General features: G+C 51.2%; 2 protein-coding genes across 3 annotated transcripts in view; one reads left to right on the forward strand and one right to left on the reverse strand.

Annotated features, from left to right (window-relative positions):
• Positions 1 to 239, reverse strand: part of STYXL1 (serine/threonine/tyrosine interacting like 1) — a 27615-nt gene extending 27376 nt beyond the window's left edge. The window contains exon 1 of the mRNA XM_020869122.2: positions 132 to 239. The gene's annotated coding sequence lies outside the window, so the exon portion shown is untranslated. The remainder of the gene's footprint in view (positions 1 to 131) is intronic.
• MDH2 (malate dehydrogenase 2) overlaps positions 1 to 12046 on the forward strand; it is a 12427-nt gene extending 381 nt beyond the window's left edge. Inside the window, exons 1-9 of one of the 2 annotated variants that reach the window (XM_020869084.2) lie at positions 809 to 832; positions 3190 to 3358; positions 4836 to 4919; positions 5382 to 5491; positions 6838 to 6963; positions 8911 to 8988; positions 9895 to 9994; positions 10333 to 10484; positions 11713 to 12046. In XM_020869084.2, coding sequence (XP_020724743.1) covers positions 824 to 832; positions 3190 to 3358; positions 4836 to 4919; positions 5382 to 5491; positions 6838 to 6963; positions 8911 to 8988; positions 9895 to 9994; positions 10333 to 10484; positions 11713 to 11844 — 960 coding nt within the window. In that variant the 5' untranslated portion in view covers positions 809 to 823 and the 3' untranslated portion in view covers positions 11845 to 12046. Of the gene's footprint in view, positions 1 to 808; positions 833 to 3189; positions 3359 to 4835; positions 4920 to 5381; positions 5492 to 6837; positions 6964 to 8910; positions 8989 to 9894; positions 9995 to 10332; positions 10485 to 11712 lie in introns of those variants that run through there. The other variant, XM_020869078.2, reaches the window with a different exon arrangement.
• The last annotated feature ends 2786 nt before the right edge of the window (positions 12047 to 14832 follow it).

Here is a 14832-nt window from a genome sequence, read left to right on the forward strand (position 1 = left end):
GAGGTGGGAAGTAGTCCAGCTCCAGTACCGGGGCGCTTCTCCGAGCCTGGCAGTTCACCCCCAGAGTCTGCTCTTGACTTGTGCTCCTTAAAGCTTGAGAGGCCAGGGCTGTAGGGGCTAAAGTAACTTACCTTCCGTAGTGCTTTGAGAGACCAACCTTGTTCTTGGAGCTTCCGTACAAGCACTTGTGTAATTTTTAACTTCATAGTGCAGACAGAGCTACCCAGGGTAGAACACTGGTCCAAGGTTACACAGTCTTTTGGCCAGAGGATTAAAATTCCCCTCTCCTGACCACTGTAATTTTTTTTTTTTTTTTGGATCACCAAACCTTCCCTCTAAGAACCTGAAGACTCTGCTTCCTCTTAAAGACCTTTTGAAGGCTGCTTCCTGCGGTGGGAGGCCTGGGCCTGGCTTGGCCTGGGACTGCTTAAGCCTAAGCTATTTTTAGCCGTCTCGGGCAGCGATTCTCAAACTCTGGTGTGTGTCAGAATCACCAGAATACTGATAAAGATCAGAGACAGGGCGTCAGTGAAGGAGGTAGGACCTGCTGGGCCTCTGTTTTTACCAAGTGCCCCAGGTGATTCTAATACAACCCAAGTATGAGAACCCTGGAATGCCCACATCTCAAGTACCTTGCCCTCAAAGGGAGGTGATTGTTAAACATGAGGTTCTGCATTTTTTAGCCTCTGCCCTTCAGACCAGTCTCCTGTGTGTTCAGTTCATTTGGAAAATAAATATACATATAAGTACCTTTGAGTATCTTCTTGCCGAAAGCTGTGTTGGGTGCTGCAGGTGATACCAGGATGAGTGAGAAGCGGCACTTATGCCAAAAGTGAGTAAACTTAGCACCCATAGGACTGGTGGAGGTGTTGAACAGTGACACTGAGGAGTAGGGGAAGGGAACTAACTGGAGATAAGACAGGGGGATTTGCTGCTATGATTTCATGAGGGGTATTGAGAGAAAGAGGAACATGGAGAAAACCAAGGCTTTGGATTTTGGAGTTGAGTTACTAAGGTAGGAAAAAATGCTCGGAAAGAGTGATGGGAGTTGGGTGTGGTATTAATATTGGGAGCTCAGGTTTGGATAGATTGAGTTTTAAATGCCTATTAGACATACAGACAGAGTCATTTACAAGTCAGGTGTATAAGTCAGAAAGATGAGCTTGAGCCAGATGGTGCATCGGCCTAGAGACTTTAGATCCCGTGTCCTTAACAGGAAAAATGTAATGAGCATTCAATCTCCATGTATTTATGTCTCTGTGTGTACTAATGTTCTAATATATATATATAAAACACAAGAAAGAAATTTAAAAACAAGCTGTTCAAGTCTGTTATACAGACTTTAAAAAGCAAACTTGTGAAGGAAGTGTTACTATATATCCATTTTCAAAGCCCATTGCTAAACGGTGTGCCAAACAGTGGAAAAGGATGTCAAATCTGGCAACAGCTTGTTTAGCAAGAGATCATGAGCTGTCCTGCAATACCAGAGATTCTCATCTCACTGTAAAGATCCCATCATTTACAAGTTATGTTTTTATAAATATTAGCCGAGCTGATGAAACCTTATACAAAAAGTAACATGGCCTCATCCCACTGAAAGTTTGTTGTATTCATCTTGTTTGTCACAGGGGACTGATTGATCCAAGGACCCTAGTTGAGGACACCAGGTCTGTCTGTTTCTTGGTAGATATTAATTCTTTACCTGTTAGATAAAAATTAAGACATAATCTTTGACATTTACATCCTGCACGCCAAGGGGACTGTATTGTGCTCCTCATGTTGAAACCCTGGTCAGTCATGGGAGCCACGCTAAGAAATCTGGGCATGAGGAACTTGAGAGGATTTTTGAGCAAGGCAATGATGGAAACTTTGAATTTAGGGGAGGATGGTTGAGAGGTAGAGCTGAGGACCTAAGTTAGACAATGGAATCAGAATGGAAATCAGGGGCAGGTTAGGAAGATGTTTGAGATGCCAGCTCCTTTGTGTCTTAACTGGGTGTCTCCAATAAGGAAAGAGGCAAGAGCTAGGAATAAAGGTTTGAATGTGGGTGAACACAGGTGCCATTTGGGGACAGGGATGGGAGAGGTAACGAGGATAAATTTATTTACACAGTTGGGTTAGTGAGACCAGTGGAATGCCTAACAGAACTGGAGATGTGGAGTTGGAATCTGGGAGTCCCTGGGATTCGGGACAAGGTGTGAGGGTGATCATTGAAGGTTCAGAGGTGGGTGAGATTCCAGACTTCAAGTTCTGGGTGGTTGGTCCAGCTAGCTTTCTGTGAAGTCAGGGGTCCAACTTAAAAAAACAACAACAACCTGAATTCGAATCTTACTTGTAGTATATGCCCTTGCAAGTTTTAATTTCTTCAAGCAGATCACACTGTGCGTCAGGTGGTTTTTTTGAGTTTGTTTTGGTTTGTTTTGGTTTGCTGGGTTTGGTTTTGTTGACAGAAGCCCATTATTGCTGGCTTCCGTTGCTGTGGAACACAACATGCAGCCATGGTGTAGATGCTGCCCTCCAGGACTGCACCAGCCTTTGAGCTCCCACAGCTGCTCTTTTCTCAGATTGTCTTCTTTCTGGCCTGCTTGCCAGGATAGGCCCTCCTTCTTGTTTGTGAGTTTAGACTGGAAACAGCCTTCCTGAGGTTGGCTGGGGTTTGGGTTAGGCCCTGCGCGAGACCTGGAGGGAAGAGTGCCTCTTGTGTGAGGGGAGTGAGCTTTAGGGCATGGCTTCGCTTCAGGACCGCTCTTTGCCCTCAGCTCCTGGGCATCTCACTGCCTGGCCGCTCGGGAGCTGACCGGGGTCTGATTCACTCCTACAGCCCCCAGGTCCAAGCGCTGGCCCATTAATAGGATTTCATAAATGTTTGTTTATAGGTTTTAAAACCTCACGTTGCAGGAGAAGCTTCTGTTAGCAGTCCAGCAGCCGAGTGAGTAGTTTGCTCGTCTCTCGAGGGTATGGGAGAAGTGTGCCCTGACCCTCACAGCATCTGGAGGCACAGGTCCCCCCATTTTCCTGAGGCATGCCCTGAACGTCCGGAAGGCCTTAGGGGTGGTAGGAATACTATCACCTCTTCGTTGGTACCACTGCAGTAAAAGAGGCCAGGGGCCAAGGTCTGCGGTTTTTACCATGTGAATCCTATTAATGCTGAATCCCTCTTCAAAGTTCTGTCTGTGTGCCTCTTTCTAGAACAATGCTAAAGTAGCCGTGCTGGGGGCTTCCGGAGGAATTGGGCAGCCGCTTTCGCTTCTTCTGAAGAACAGCCCGCTGGTGAGCCGCCTGACCCTCTATGATATCGCTCACACGCCCGGAGTGGCCGCCGACCTGAGCCACATCGAGACCAGAGCGACCGTGAAAGGTACTGGGCTCGCTGACTCCATGGACCGTTCATCTCTTCTCTCCAGTAGTCCAGGATCCAGGTTTAGAGTGAGATTCTTGGGTGGAACTAGGTGTTCAGAGACTTGAGGTTTCCGTGTCCATTTTAGAAGTAAATTTTATAAATTACTGCAGTTTTTTGGACTTGTCTCTAAAAATGCAAGTAGTGTCTTTCAGAAAAACAACAGTGGCCTGATGTTCCCATTTAAAATTTTTTATAATTTAAAATAATAGGAGTGTAGGGGTAGGGGGAGCCTCCTGCAGGGACGTGGGGCCGTAAGTGGTACTGTCCCTGGTGTGCTGCCCGTGCCTTCCGGGCCGGGCCGTCCCTCCGCCAGCCTCTTCAAAGCACAGCCACTCAGGGAAATCTGAAATGAACACAGGTATATTATCCAAGAAGTCGTTCGTAATCACATACAGTTATATATAGCCTGCTCATTTAACCTTCACATCATAGCAGCGTTTATCCGCGTCACCAAATTCTTGGTAAAATCATTTTTAAAGAGGTATTATAAGTTATAGCTTATTTATTGTTATACCCATGCTGTTGGCCCCTGGGCTGTTTTGTGTTGTGCTGTATTACAGATATTTCTGTAAGCTGTGATAAGCATCTTTTTATCTTTACATTTTGTTCCTTAGGATCCTAAAAGTAGAGTGAGTAGGTCCGGCTGTTGTACAGCTTTTACTGTGAAATGTCAGATTGCTGTGCAGGAAGCTTGTACTGCTTCCCGTCTCTGCTGATGGTGTTTGCACGTGTCCTCGGTGGGTGTAGACAACCCAGAAGGTTGACTTGTCAGGTCACGTGCTTGTGTGCTGCCAAGGTCCCTGTGCACTAGTTTGCTTGCTTTCTCTTGGGCTGTGTATTTTAGAGTTTCCAGAAGCACACGCAACAGGGAACAGTCAAATCCAAGCAGATTTTGGTCATTGGAGCCAATTCCCCTGAGATGTTTGAAAGTGAACCTTCTTCTCCACAGGTGATAGGAGTAAACAAAGTTGATGCTAATATGTCGAGTCCCTGTTTATCATGGCAGGGATTCTCTCTCCAGGGCACCTTCTGATCTGACCCCAAAGTGGAGCTTTTGTTAGGATGACCGTGACGTGGAATAAGCAGCTCTTACTGGGAGCTGAGCAGGGCTCAGAGGTGCTGGCAAGTCGGGTCAGATAAGGCCAAGTGGCTGACTTGGATGGTTATTCCGTTCTGTAGGGGGGCTGGGCCATAGAGGCTGGGGGAAAGTGGAGTGAAAGGGACTGTCCTGCCAACTGGAGTCATCCAGACCATGGCGGTAGTTCTCAAGAAGAGGAACCCCTTCACAGATAGCCCTTCCATCCTGTCTTGAGGCCTGTGGTCAGATTTGGACCTGTGTGGGGCTGTCCTCCTGGGCTCTGTCTGCGTAGATGTGCTGGCCTCTGCGGGTCAGAAACTGTGAAATTGCTCACTTGAGTGTTTGTTTTTTTTCCAGGCTACCTTGGACCTGAGCAGCTGCCAGACTGCCTGAAGGGCTGCGATGTGGTGGTCATTCCAGCGGGAGTCCCAAGAAAACCAGGTGTGTTGAAAGCCTTGCCTAATGTCTCCCTGAAAGTCAGCTGAGGACATGGTTTTCCTTGAAAAATGGAGCTGGTCTTTTCTCTGCTGCAGAAAAGATCCCAGGCTTCCAGATGCCTGTGGGGTGCAGACAGAGCCCTGCACGGGTCACTGGGTCCCCTTGCCCAGTCTCTTGGGTTTTCTGCACGGAACGCCTTTTTCTCCACACACCTCTGCCTTGGAAGGCTTACTGATCCTCCTCGGGAATAACCCCCCTCTCTCCCCTCCCCATGCCTCACCCGCACCGACCTCTCTGTCTTGGCACTTGTCACACTGGGCCGTTTTCCCTACAAGATGGGTTTACTTGACAGGGACCCTGTGTCACTCATGTCTGAGTTTCATAACAATAAACACACAGCACTTGGCACATGTTTGGAAATTCATCCTGTGGTTTATGAACAATATTGAATTGGATTGTTCTCAGGTATGACCCGAGATGACTTGTTCAATACCAATGCCACGATCGTGGCCACCCTGACCGCTGCCTGTGCCCAGCACTGCCCAGAAGCCATGATCTGCATCATCTCAAATCCGGTGAGTGCCGCGTGAAAGTTCATTGTGTGGCTGTGCTTAGAGTGGAAGATAAGCGGGTTGATGTGCTGAAGTGGATAAAGGGGATGAATACCGAGAGGCCCTTAAATTTATTTCCTGAGGATTCTTTCTGGCCTACACCGTGTGAGTTGTAACCTGGATTTCCCATCAGCCGTGTGCCTTTGGGCAGGTCACTTCCCCTCTCGGTATCTTAGTCCCTCCACCTGGAGAAGGGTCCGTTCCTCAGGCTGCCTGTTAATTCCCCTTATTGTGGAATTCCTTATTGTGTTAATTCCTCAGGCTTTGCAGTTCCCGCTGCTCCGGCCTCCTCGCCCTCCTCACACTCACACCTGATCACATACACAGCCACCACCACCCGCCCCTACCCAGGCCCTGCTCGCTGGTTTTTGTAGGAAGCTTGTTCCTCAGTTCAGAAACTCTGGGTCCGGTGCTGTGTCCCCCCAAGAAGTCAGCTAGGGCTCGCATCCCCACCCCAGCAGGGCCCCTGGTCGCATTTGACAGCAGCCTCCTCTGTCCCCCTCTCCTGATTGAATCTGGACTCTGCTCTCCTAGTACGAGAAGGACCTGGGTGAAAGTGCGGTGACGCTGCTGTTGACCGAGGGACGTGGCCACGGGTGAACTTGTGACCAGGGCCTCTGAGAAGAGGGTCCTGCCCTTTGCACCCAGCCCCCCTTTCCTTTCCTCGGGGGCCACTGGCCAAAAGTTGTTGGGGAGCTGATTAACCGTTACCTGATATAAATCTTGCTGGTTTTGTCTTATTTTTTTCCATGTACCAGGTAATATGTTAAGCATTTGCCGTGTATTAAGACTGTTAACCTTCACAGTAACCTCATGAGGTAGTTGTCTTCCAGTTTTACAGATAAAGAAACTGAGTCCCAGGGTTATGATGCAGAGTGCCAGAGCTGGGACTTGGCCCTGGGCCATCTGAGCTTGTAGCCCTGTACGAGGCTGTTGTTTTTTTTTTTTTTTAAAGAATGGTCTTTAGGGCCTAAGGCCCAGCTGGAGCAGAACTTGGTCTGTGGAGCGCTCTCCCATTTTTAAGTTGACTGTTGAAGGATCACGTGCACATGTGAACACTGGGGTCGGAGGTCACCAAGGGGAAGAGTGCCTGCAGCAGTGAAGGGCGTCTTCTTTCACAGGGCGGGGGGCGAGGGGACGAAGCAGTCTTTTAGAGTAGGAGGCCTTCCATGCTGAGGCTCAGGTACCAGACAGGGCAACTTATTGTGGCACCTTCAGGCTTGCTAATAGTCTGATGAGAGTTTTCCTTCTGTCGCATGGCTCTGCTCTCAGAATGCAGGTGAATTGTGCCTTTCTCTTGGATTTACTAGGTTAACTCCACCATCCCAATCACAGCGGAAGTTTTCAAGAAACACGGAGTGTACAACCCCAATAAAATCTTCGGGGTGACAACCCTGGACATTGTCCGAGCCAATGCCTTTGTCGCAGAGCTGAAGGTAAGAGCTGCATCGGACATCTTTCACGCGGCCTTTCTGATCCTCCATGTCCATCCTTGGCTCACTGATGGGCGTGCAAGACCCCCGGGCCCTGAGAGATCACGTATAACCTGAGGGTGGTGTTAAAGGTCTTCATAGCTCACCTCCTTCATGGGAAGCAGCTCTCACATTTTTGTGGGGAGTGTAGACGGCGGACGCCTGCGGGCTGAGACTGGCCGGCCCCTGCATTGACCAGCCCGGCCTCCCTGCACCATCCAGGGTGCAGGCTTTCCCGGGGTTTCTCGCTGGCTGGAGCGGGATGTGCTCCTTGTACTGTCTACCGCTGATAACTGGCCTTCGCAGGATTGACCTGCTCATCGTTAGGCAAATGATAAGATCAGCAAACAGGAAGGGCTTGGGCGAGCTCCTGAGATGGTATCAGCATTGTAACCCGGGTCTGTGTCCTGATTCGCTCCTGCTCGGGAACCGGTAGTGACTTAGACTCCCCTCTGCTCCCGCCAGCTGCCAGCTTCTTCCTGAGCTGCCAGACTCGTCCTGGGGTGGGTGTGGCACTGGCGTTGGGTCCAGGGTCCTCTGTGTGTTTTGCAACTCGCTGTCTAATCTCCCTGGTGTGGACCTGCAGAGCCACTTACTCCCTCCCCAGTAAACGTCCCTCTTGAGCTTCAGGCCATTTGTTGTGACTCTGCAGAGGAGGGTTCCCATCCAACCTCCCGCCAGTTAGGAATCATTGTGCACATGGCTTGGTGAGAAGGGCTTGCACAGGATTTGACCTCCATCTTCCGCCCCTGCGCCCAACACCTCTCTCCAGGGTGTGGATGGCACAGTGCCCGCACTGTCACTCTTGCTGTGGCGTGTTCCTCAGGCTGTGTTGTCCATGTGGGGGCAGATACTGAGACATGGCCCCAGGGCCTGGGAGCTCTGTGGAGTGAAGTGGAAAGAGACGCTTTAATTCCGGAGACAATGAGTTTGAGCAAACTCTGGGAGATGGTGAAGAACAGGGGAGCCTGGCAGTCTGCATCCATGGGGTCGCAAAGAGTTGGACACGGCTGAGCGACTGACAATTCCGGAGACAGTTGGATTGAATAACCAGTTCAGCACGTGTGTGTTTGGAGTGAGATTGTTGGTGCCACGTTCTTGGTGCCCAGCCTGGCACCCTGCTCCGTCAGCCCTCTGCTGCTGGGCCCACCCACCTTTGTGACTGGGCTCCCCTTGCTGGGTAAAGCAGGTTCCTAACTCAGGGCATCTCTCTTCAGCAGCCAGAGCATTAGGGGACTGCTCACCCTCCTCCCATAACTCCCACCAGCGTCTTTTTCTGTGATAAATACCTGAGTCACAGATTCTCGGGGGGCATGATGCCTCAGGTTTAACAAGTGAATCAGCCATCCCAACAAGCCCCGCTTAATGAACTGCGGTGTCTGACCCCTTTCCACTTGGTTCCCTCCTTTCGGTCCCAATCACTGAGTTGACAGACTTCTCACCCCTGGCTTTTCTAGAATCTTGCTTTCATGCGAGGGGAAGAGAATCTGCTTTGTTCATGGTGAACACACTGTGGGCATGTGAGTCTGGGCTAAAGGCGTGACAGCAGGTGTGGGAAGGAGGGCTGTCGTCCTCTGATCCCAGGAAGCTGTCAGACTGAGGGGGACCTGCTGGGACCCTCCAGGGAGGCAGTTTCCAGCCCGTTGTGGAGGGAAAGCCTCACAGTGTTCTCACCAGATGCCAGGGTACTGCTCTGTGCGTGTTCAAGCTGCTGTCAGAGCGTGCGGGCGCGGGGGTGGTGGGAGAGGTGAGCGCAGCGGGAGTCACCCGCCGGACTCTTGCCCGGCTTCTTTGTTTTGTTCTTGAGTTTTGTGGATATTCCCAGTGTTGGTGCTTCAGGTGCATATGACGTGTTTGACACTCAAAGTGCTTGTTTAAAAATTAATCCGACTTCACGCTTTTCCTGACCAGGATTTGGACCCCGCCCGAGTCAACGTGCCCGTCATCGGTGGCCACGCTGGGAAAACCATCATCCCCCTGATCTCTCAGGTGCATGTCACACGTGTGTGTCTCCTCAGCCGGAGGCCCCCAGACCTCGCGCGCCCTTCAGAGGTCGACGGTGGGGCCCTGGGGCAGGCAGACCTCACCCTCCGTGGTGGCTTTGAAAGGATTCCTACTATGGATGCAGCCCCACCCCACTTGTCTAGGGGCCTCCTGATGGCCTTGGGGGTTGTGGCAGTGAGTGTGGCCAAAAGGTGTTAAGACGGCCAGCTCCCACACACGCTGAAAACTGCCGGTGGAAGCACCCACTGCCTTCCCAATTAGGTCAGAGCAGGCAAGGCCGCCTTGTATAAAAATGAGGAGAGACAAGGTAAACACCCCCCAGGAACAAGATAAATCACCTCATGACCTTGGAAGAAAATACTGAGGAAATACTTTATAACCTGAATTGATGGACATCCCACAGAGTGGGCATTCAGTGCCCTTGACTCCTGTCATGAAAGACGGGAGGGCAGAGGGAGCAGTCAGAGGCAAGATCCCTGAGTGCCGTGGGCCCTGCCAGGACCCTGAACAGAAAAGGGAAGTAGGGGGCAGTTGGTGACCGGTGAGTAAGGTCTGTGGTCTAGTTCATCACGCATGATACTAATTCCCTGCTCTTCATAACTGCATCCTGGTTACATAAGATGTTAACATCAGGGTAAGCCGGGTGAGGAAAATCTGCTATTTTTACAGCATTTCTATAAGTCTAAAATAAGTCCAAAAAAGAGCAAGTTTTTTTAAAAAAATGAGTAGGGATCTTACCTCACCTCCCAACAAAGTCAGCTTTTTCTGTCAAGAAAGGGTCTTGAGTTCCCATGTGGCCACGATGCCCGGCGCCCACGGGGCGGGGCCAGGAGGGCGTGGGGCCTTGGAGCCTGGGCCCGCTCACGTGCCCCCTGTGCCTTCTGCGTGCAGTGCACCCCCAAGGTGGAATTTCCCCAGGACCAGCTGACCACCCTCACCGGTCGGATCCAGGAAGCCGGCACAGAGGTGGTCAAGGCGAAGGCTGGAGCAGGTAGGTCTCAGGGGCAGCCCCGGGCCCTGGTTAGAGTCTGCACTGAAGACACGAGCACCTGCAAGGAGCAGGCCTTTTCTCAGTTTCACATCCATCTGCTTGACATGCCACCCCCCAGTCAGAGGGCAGCTCAGCCTGCTGGGTGGTGTGGAGTAGCGTCTGAGGTCAGCAGAGCTAATTCCATGCCATTCCTGCATTTGTCAGGTCAGGGAATGCTGATGTACATTCCCGATGACTAGAAGGCTGGAGGTTACACGGGGATTTTCAGCTGGTGGGAGAGCGCGCCTGGATCTCCAGGTCACAGCTCTGGCGTGGCTCACCCACCTGTGTCCTCCTAGGCTCTGCCACCCTGTCCATGGCATACGCCGGAGCCCGCTTTGTCTTCTCCCTTGTGGATGCAATGAACGGAAAGGAAGGAGTCGTCGAGTGTTCCTTCGTTAAGTCCCAAGAAACGGACTGTCCGTACTTCTCCACACCGTTGCTGCTGGGGGTACGTACCTGGGGGCCGGGTCTCGGCTGGAAGGAGGAGTGTGTTCTGTAGTGGAAAGCCAGCTGCTCCACCCGGAGCCTTCTCTCCATGACTCGAATGTCCGTGACTAGGGACCGTCCCCGCTCCTCTGAAGCATAGAGGCGCCCCCGAATCAGGAGCAGGGAGACACCTCCGTCCCGGGGCCTGACGGGCTCTCACGGCTCCAACAGCGGTCGGCAGCAACCACCAGGGCAGCCATCCTAATGGGACCCTCGTGTCCCGAGGCGGCCTGTGGACGGCTGCTGGTAGCGGCTTCCCCACGCCAGCCTGCGTTTGTCCTGAGCCCAGGGCCCACCGAGGCCTGGACCGCTGTTAGACGTTCAGGGCCGGCGTTCCTGGGCCGCTTGGACAGGGCCCTTCTAGTCAAGTTGCCAGCTTCAGCCAGGCTGGTCTGGGGCAGCTGTCTGGTCTGCTTGGCTCCTCCCGGGTGTTCAGGGAGCAGCTTTCCATGTCTCCGCCGTGGGCACCTGCTGGCATCAGGCTGGTGTGTGCTCGCCTTCCTCTCATGCCCAGCAGAAGCCCTTCCCATAGCCCCCTGGTGTCCACAGTTCCCGGGACTCGCTCTGAAGAGGTTAGTTCCGGAGCCCATTGAGCAGGTGTGTGTGGCATGGTGAAGCCCATGGGCTGATGGGCTCCCAATCAGGGAGCGTCTGAGGCGGCCTGGAGGCCAGGCTGCTGTCTTCCTAATACCCGGCGTTTACCTACTTACTTACCTTGGGTTCAGGTGGACATGTAAGTGTTTCTTCAGTCCTTAACCAACTTGGGAAAGAAACTAGCTCCCCGAAGTAAGCTCTGTGCTGGGGAGAATAATCGTGTTACTAACTGTTGAGTTCTTAGTGCACCAGCTGGCCGAGGTTTGTCCTCATAGCCTTCTGTGAGGTGGATGAGGAGCCAGACTCGGCCTGTGAGCACCCGGGCTGTGCACACAGCGAGTTCCGGGGCCTGGCTCCCAGCCCAGGGCTGGCTGATGGAAGCCTGAGTTCCCGGCACGGCTCACAGCCGTCCCTTCCCACCCCACCCCATCCCATCCCCAATGTGTGTGACTCCCTCCGCAGGCTGCCCAAAGCCGCCGGCCACTGGTGTAGACAGGCTAGGCAGGGCTGGCAAAGTTACAAGCAGGCTCTTCTGTAACAAACTCATTCAGGGAAGCTTTATTGTGAAATGTTACCACCTCCCCTCTCTCCTTCAGAAAAAGGGCATCGAGAAGAATCTAGGCATCGGAAAGGTCTCCCCTTTCGAAGAGAAGATGATTGCCGAGGCCATCCCTGAGCTGAAAGCCTCCATCAAGAAAGGAGAGGAGTTTGTCAAGAACATGAAATGAGAAGGCGCTTAGTGAGCAGTCGGTCTCCTTAACTTATTAAGGCATCATGTCACTGTAAAGCCGTTGCAGATACTTTTGTTGTTTCAATTTGCTTGGTTGAGGAAGATTGTGTTAACGAACCACCCCTTCCCAATCTCGGTCAGTCTGTCGGTGCATCAATAAAAGCAGGCTTTGATTTTCTTTTTCAAGGTCTCCAGTTAAATACTGTGATTTCTTCCCCGTTGGAGCCTACTGCAGTGTGTCTGTCTGGCGTCTCTCCCATCACGAGTCAGAACTACGTGTTATTTAAAATTTAGACTGAAGCATCGTGGTCTCCTCAGTAGCTTCAGGTCTAAAATCTCGATCAGTAACTGCTTCTCCCAACCCTGCATTGTGAGCGGTCACGCCCCGGGGCATGGGGGCTGGGGGAAGGGCCCGCTCAGGCCTGATTCCTCCGCGTCCTCTTACCCGCTCCTTGTTTGTCAGTGGCCGCCGCCAGGCCGCTGTCTCCTGTCCCGTGGTTTTTCTGGCCCAGCAACCAGCACCGCTGGCTGGATTTCACCCTCTTCTCGTTGAGCCCTCATGTTCAGTAGCAGCGACGACAGAATCGTGAGGAAGGCTGGGCAGGGGCAGGAACAGCCAAGACAGAACACCAGCTGCCGCCACAGGGCCGAGGACACGGGAGGGTTCCTGTCCTCGTCAGTAGCCGGCAGGGGCTTTGTGGCATAAGCTGGGCTTAGGATAAATGTGGGGGATTAAAGGGAGGCCCAATTCCCTTCAGACACAGGCTGCTCCCCAGAAGCCATGGCCTCCGAAATGGAAAGTGAGAGCTCCGTGCCTGAGAAAGAACCTCCTGACGACAGGTGATGGCCTTCCCTTGAAAGGCAGGTGGGGGGCGGAGCTTCGCCCAGTGGACAGACACTATCTGCAGCTATCTTGTCCCCCAATTAAATGTCAAGTATGACATCGCCGTTTTCTTACACAAGTGATAATGTTCATTGTTGAAAACCTGAAATGTAAGTCAAATAATAAAGCAGGAAATTGTCACTGATAATAGTATTTATGCTGTTAATTTTGCATATTTCAGAAGCAGAGATAATGTTTCTGGTGCCACTGTGTAACCTGTCCTGCTGGTTATTACCATGTAACACACACAGTGTAGTTGTGCAGAATTTCTCACAATTCTGCAGTTGACAAATTTCCACCAGAAAATTCTGTGCCGCCAGGTGTAGGGGCCTGGCCAGCCCGGCATGTTCAAGATGATGTCTCAGGCTCATGGCTGCTACCAGGGGATGATGAAGGGACAGCCGGGCCCCATGAGGCCCCCGCAGCAGGCTGCGCAGGTTTTTTCTTACTTGATGGCTCAGGGTTCCCAAAAGTGCAAGAGCAGAAGCTGCCTGGCATTAAGGCTTAGGCTCGGAACCAGCAAAGCATCTCTTCTGCTACATCCTTGTGGCTTAAGCAAGTCACAAGGCAAGCCCTGGTCCATGGTGGGAAGAGCCTCAAGGGCCTGAGTCCCCAAGGCCTGGTCCTGTGGGAGCCAACTTGGGAGATCAGCTGCTGCATGGGATTCTTTTACTGTAAGTATATATGCGTTTTCCCATATCTCTCGCTTAATTGCTGGGTAATCATTGAGGTGAATGTACTGAAAGATGTACTCCACTCTTGCTGCATAATCAGATGGTTTGGGTTTTCACGCCTAGGAAGAGCATGGCTGTGAACGTCGTGGTGCTGTTGGACTAATTCCTCCTGGTGATTCTGTATGTGAAGCACTGTCCCAGCTCTCTTTGGGGTGCGTTTGCTGTTTCCTGGGATCCTTGTGACCCTGACAGGCAGGACCTAGTGCAGATGACTCAGCAAGTTGTCTTGGTTTAGGATGGTCAGGTCAGTGCCCATCTCCATACACCAGTGGTTACCACAAAACGTCCTCCAATTTGCTTAAGTTCAGGTTCCTCCCTCCTACACTGTTGGTGGGAATGTAAACTGACGTAGCAACTGTGGAAAACAGTATGGCGGTTTCTCAGGAAACTAAAAATTAGCACATGACCCAGGTGGCTCAGCTGGTAAAGAATTTGCCTGCAATGTGGGAGACCTGGGTTTGAACCCTGGATTGGGCAGGCCCTTTGGAGAAGGGACAGCTTCCCACTCCATTATTCCGGCCTGAAGAATTCCAAGGACTGTATAGTCCATGCGGTCGCAGAGTCCAACACGACTGAGGAACTTTCACTTTCACTTTCCAGCAATCCCAGTCCTGGGTGTATATCCAGGCAAAACTATAATTCAAAAAGATACATGCCCCCTTGTGTTCATAGCCACATTATTCACACTAGCCAAGACAGGGAAGCAACCTGAATGTCCATCAACAGAGGAATGGATAAAAAAGATGTGGTATGTATATGCAGAGGAATAGTACTCAGCCATAAAAAAGAATGAAATAATAATACCATTTGAGCGGCATAGATGCAACTAGAGATTATCCTAAAAAAGACAAATACCATATGACATCACTTATATGCAGAATCTGAAATATGATAGAAATGAACTTACCTACAACAGAAAGAGACTCAGGGACATAGAAGCAGACTGGTGGTTGTTGCTGAGGGGGAGGGATGGAGTAGGAGAGTGGGATGTAAACTGTTTGATAGGTTATAGCAGAAGATGTAAACTATTATATATAAGATGGAGAAACAAGAAGGTCCTACTGTCCAGGACAGAGAACTATATTCAATATCCTGTGATAAGCCGTAACGGAAAAGAATATGAGAAGGATGTATGCATATGTGTGACTGGGTCATATGCTGTGTGGCGGTGATTAACACAATATTGTAAATCAACTATATTTCAATTTTTACAAATAATTATTAAGCGAATTTCCTGGCAGTCCAGTGGTTAGGATTTGGTGCTTTCACTCCCTGGTCAGGGAGCTAAGAGCCCAGGCACACTGTGGCCAAGTTTTTACTTATCTATTTCTGGCTGCGCTGGGTCTTCGTTGCTGCCTGCAGGCTTTCT

Source organism: Odocoileus virginianus, chromosome 33 (genome assembly GCF_023699985.2).
Source record: "Odocoileus virginianus isolate 20LAN1187 ecotype Illinois chromosome 33, Ovbor_1.2, whole genome shotgun sequence".
NCBI lineage: Eukaryota > Metazoa > Chordata > Mammalia > Artiodactyla > Cervidae > Odocoileus > Odocoileus virginianus.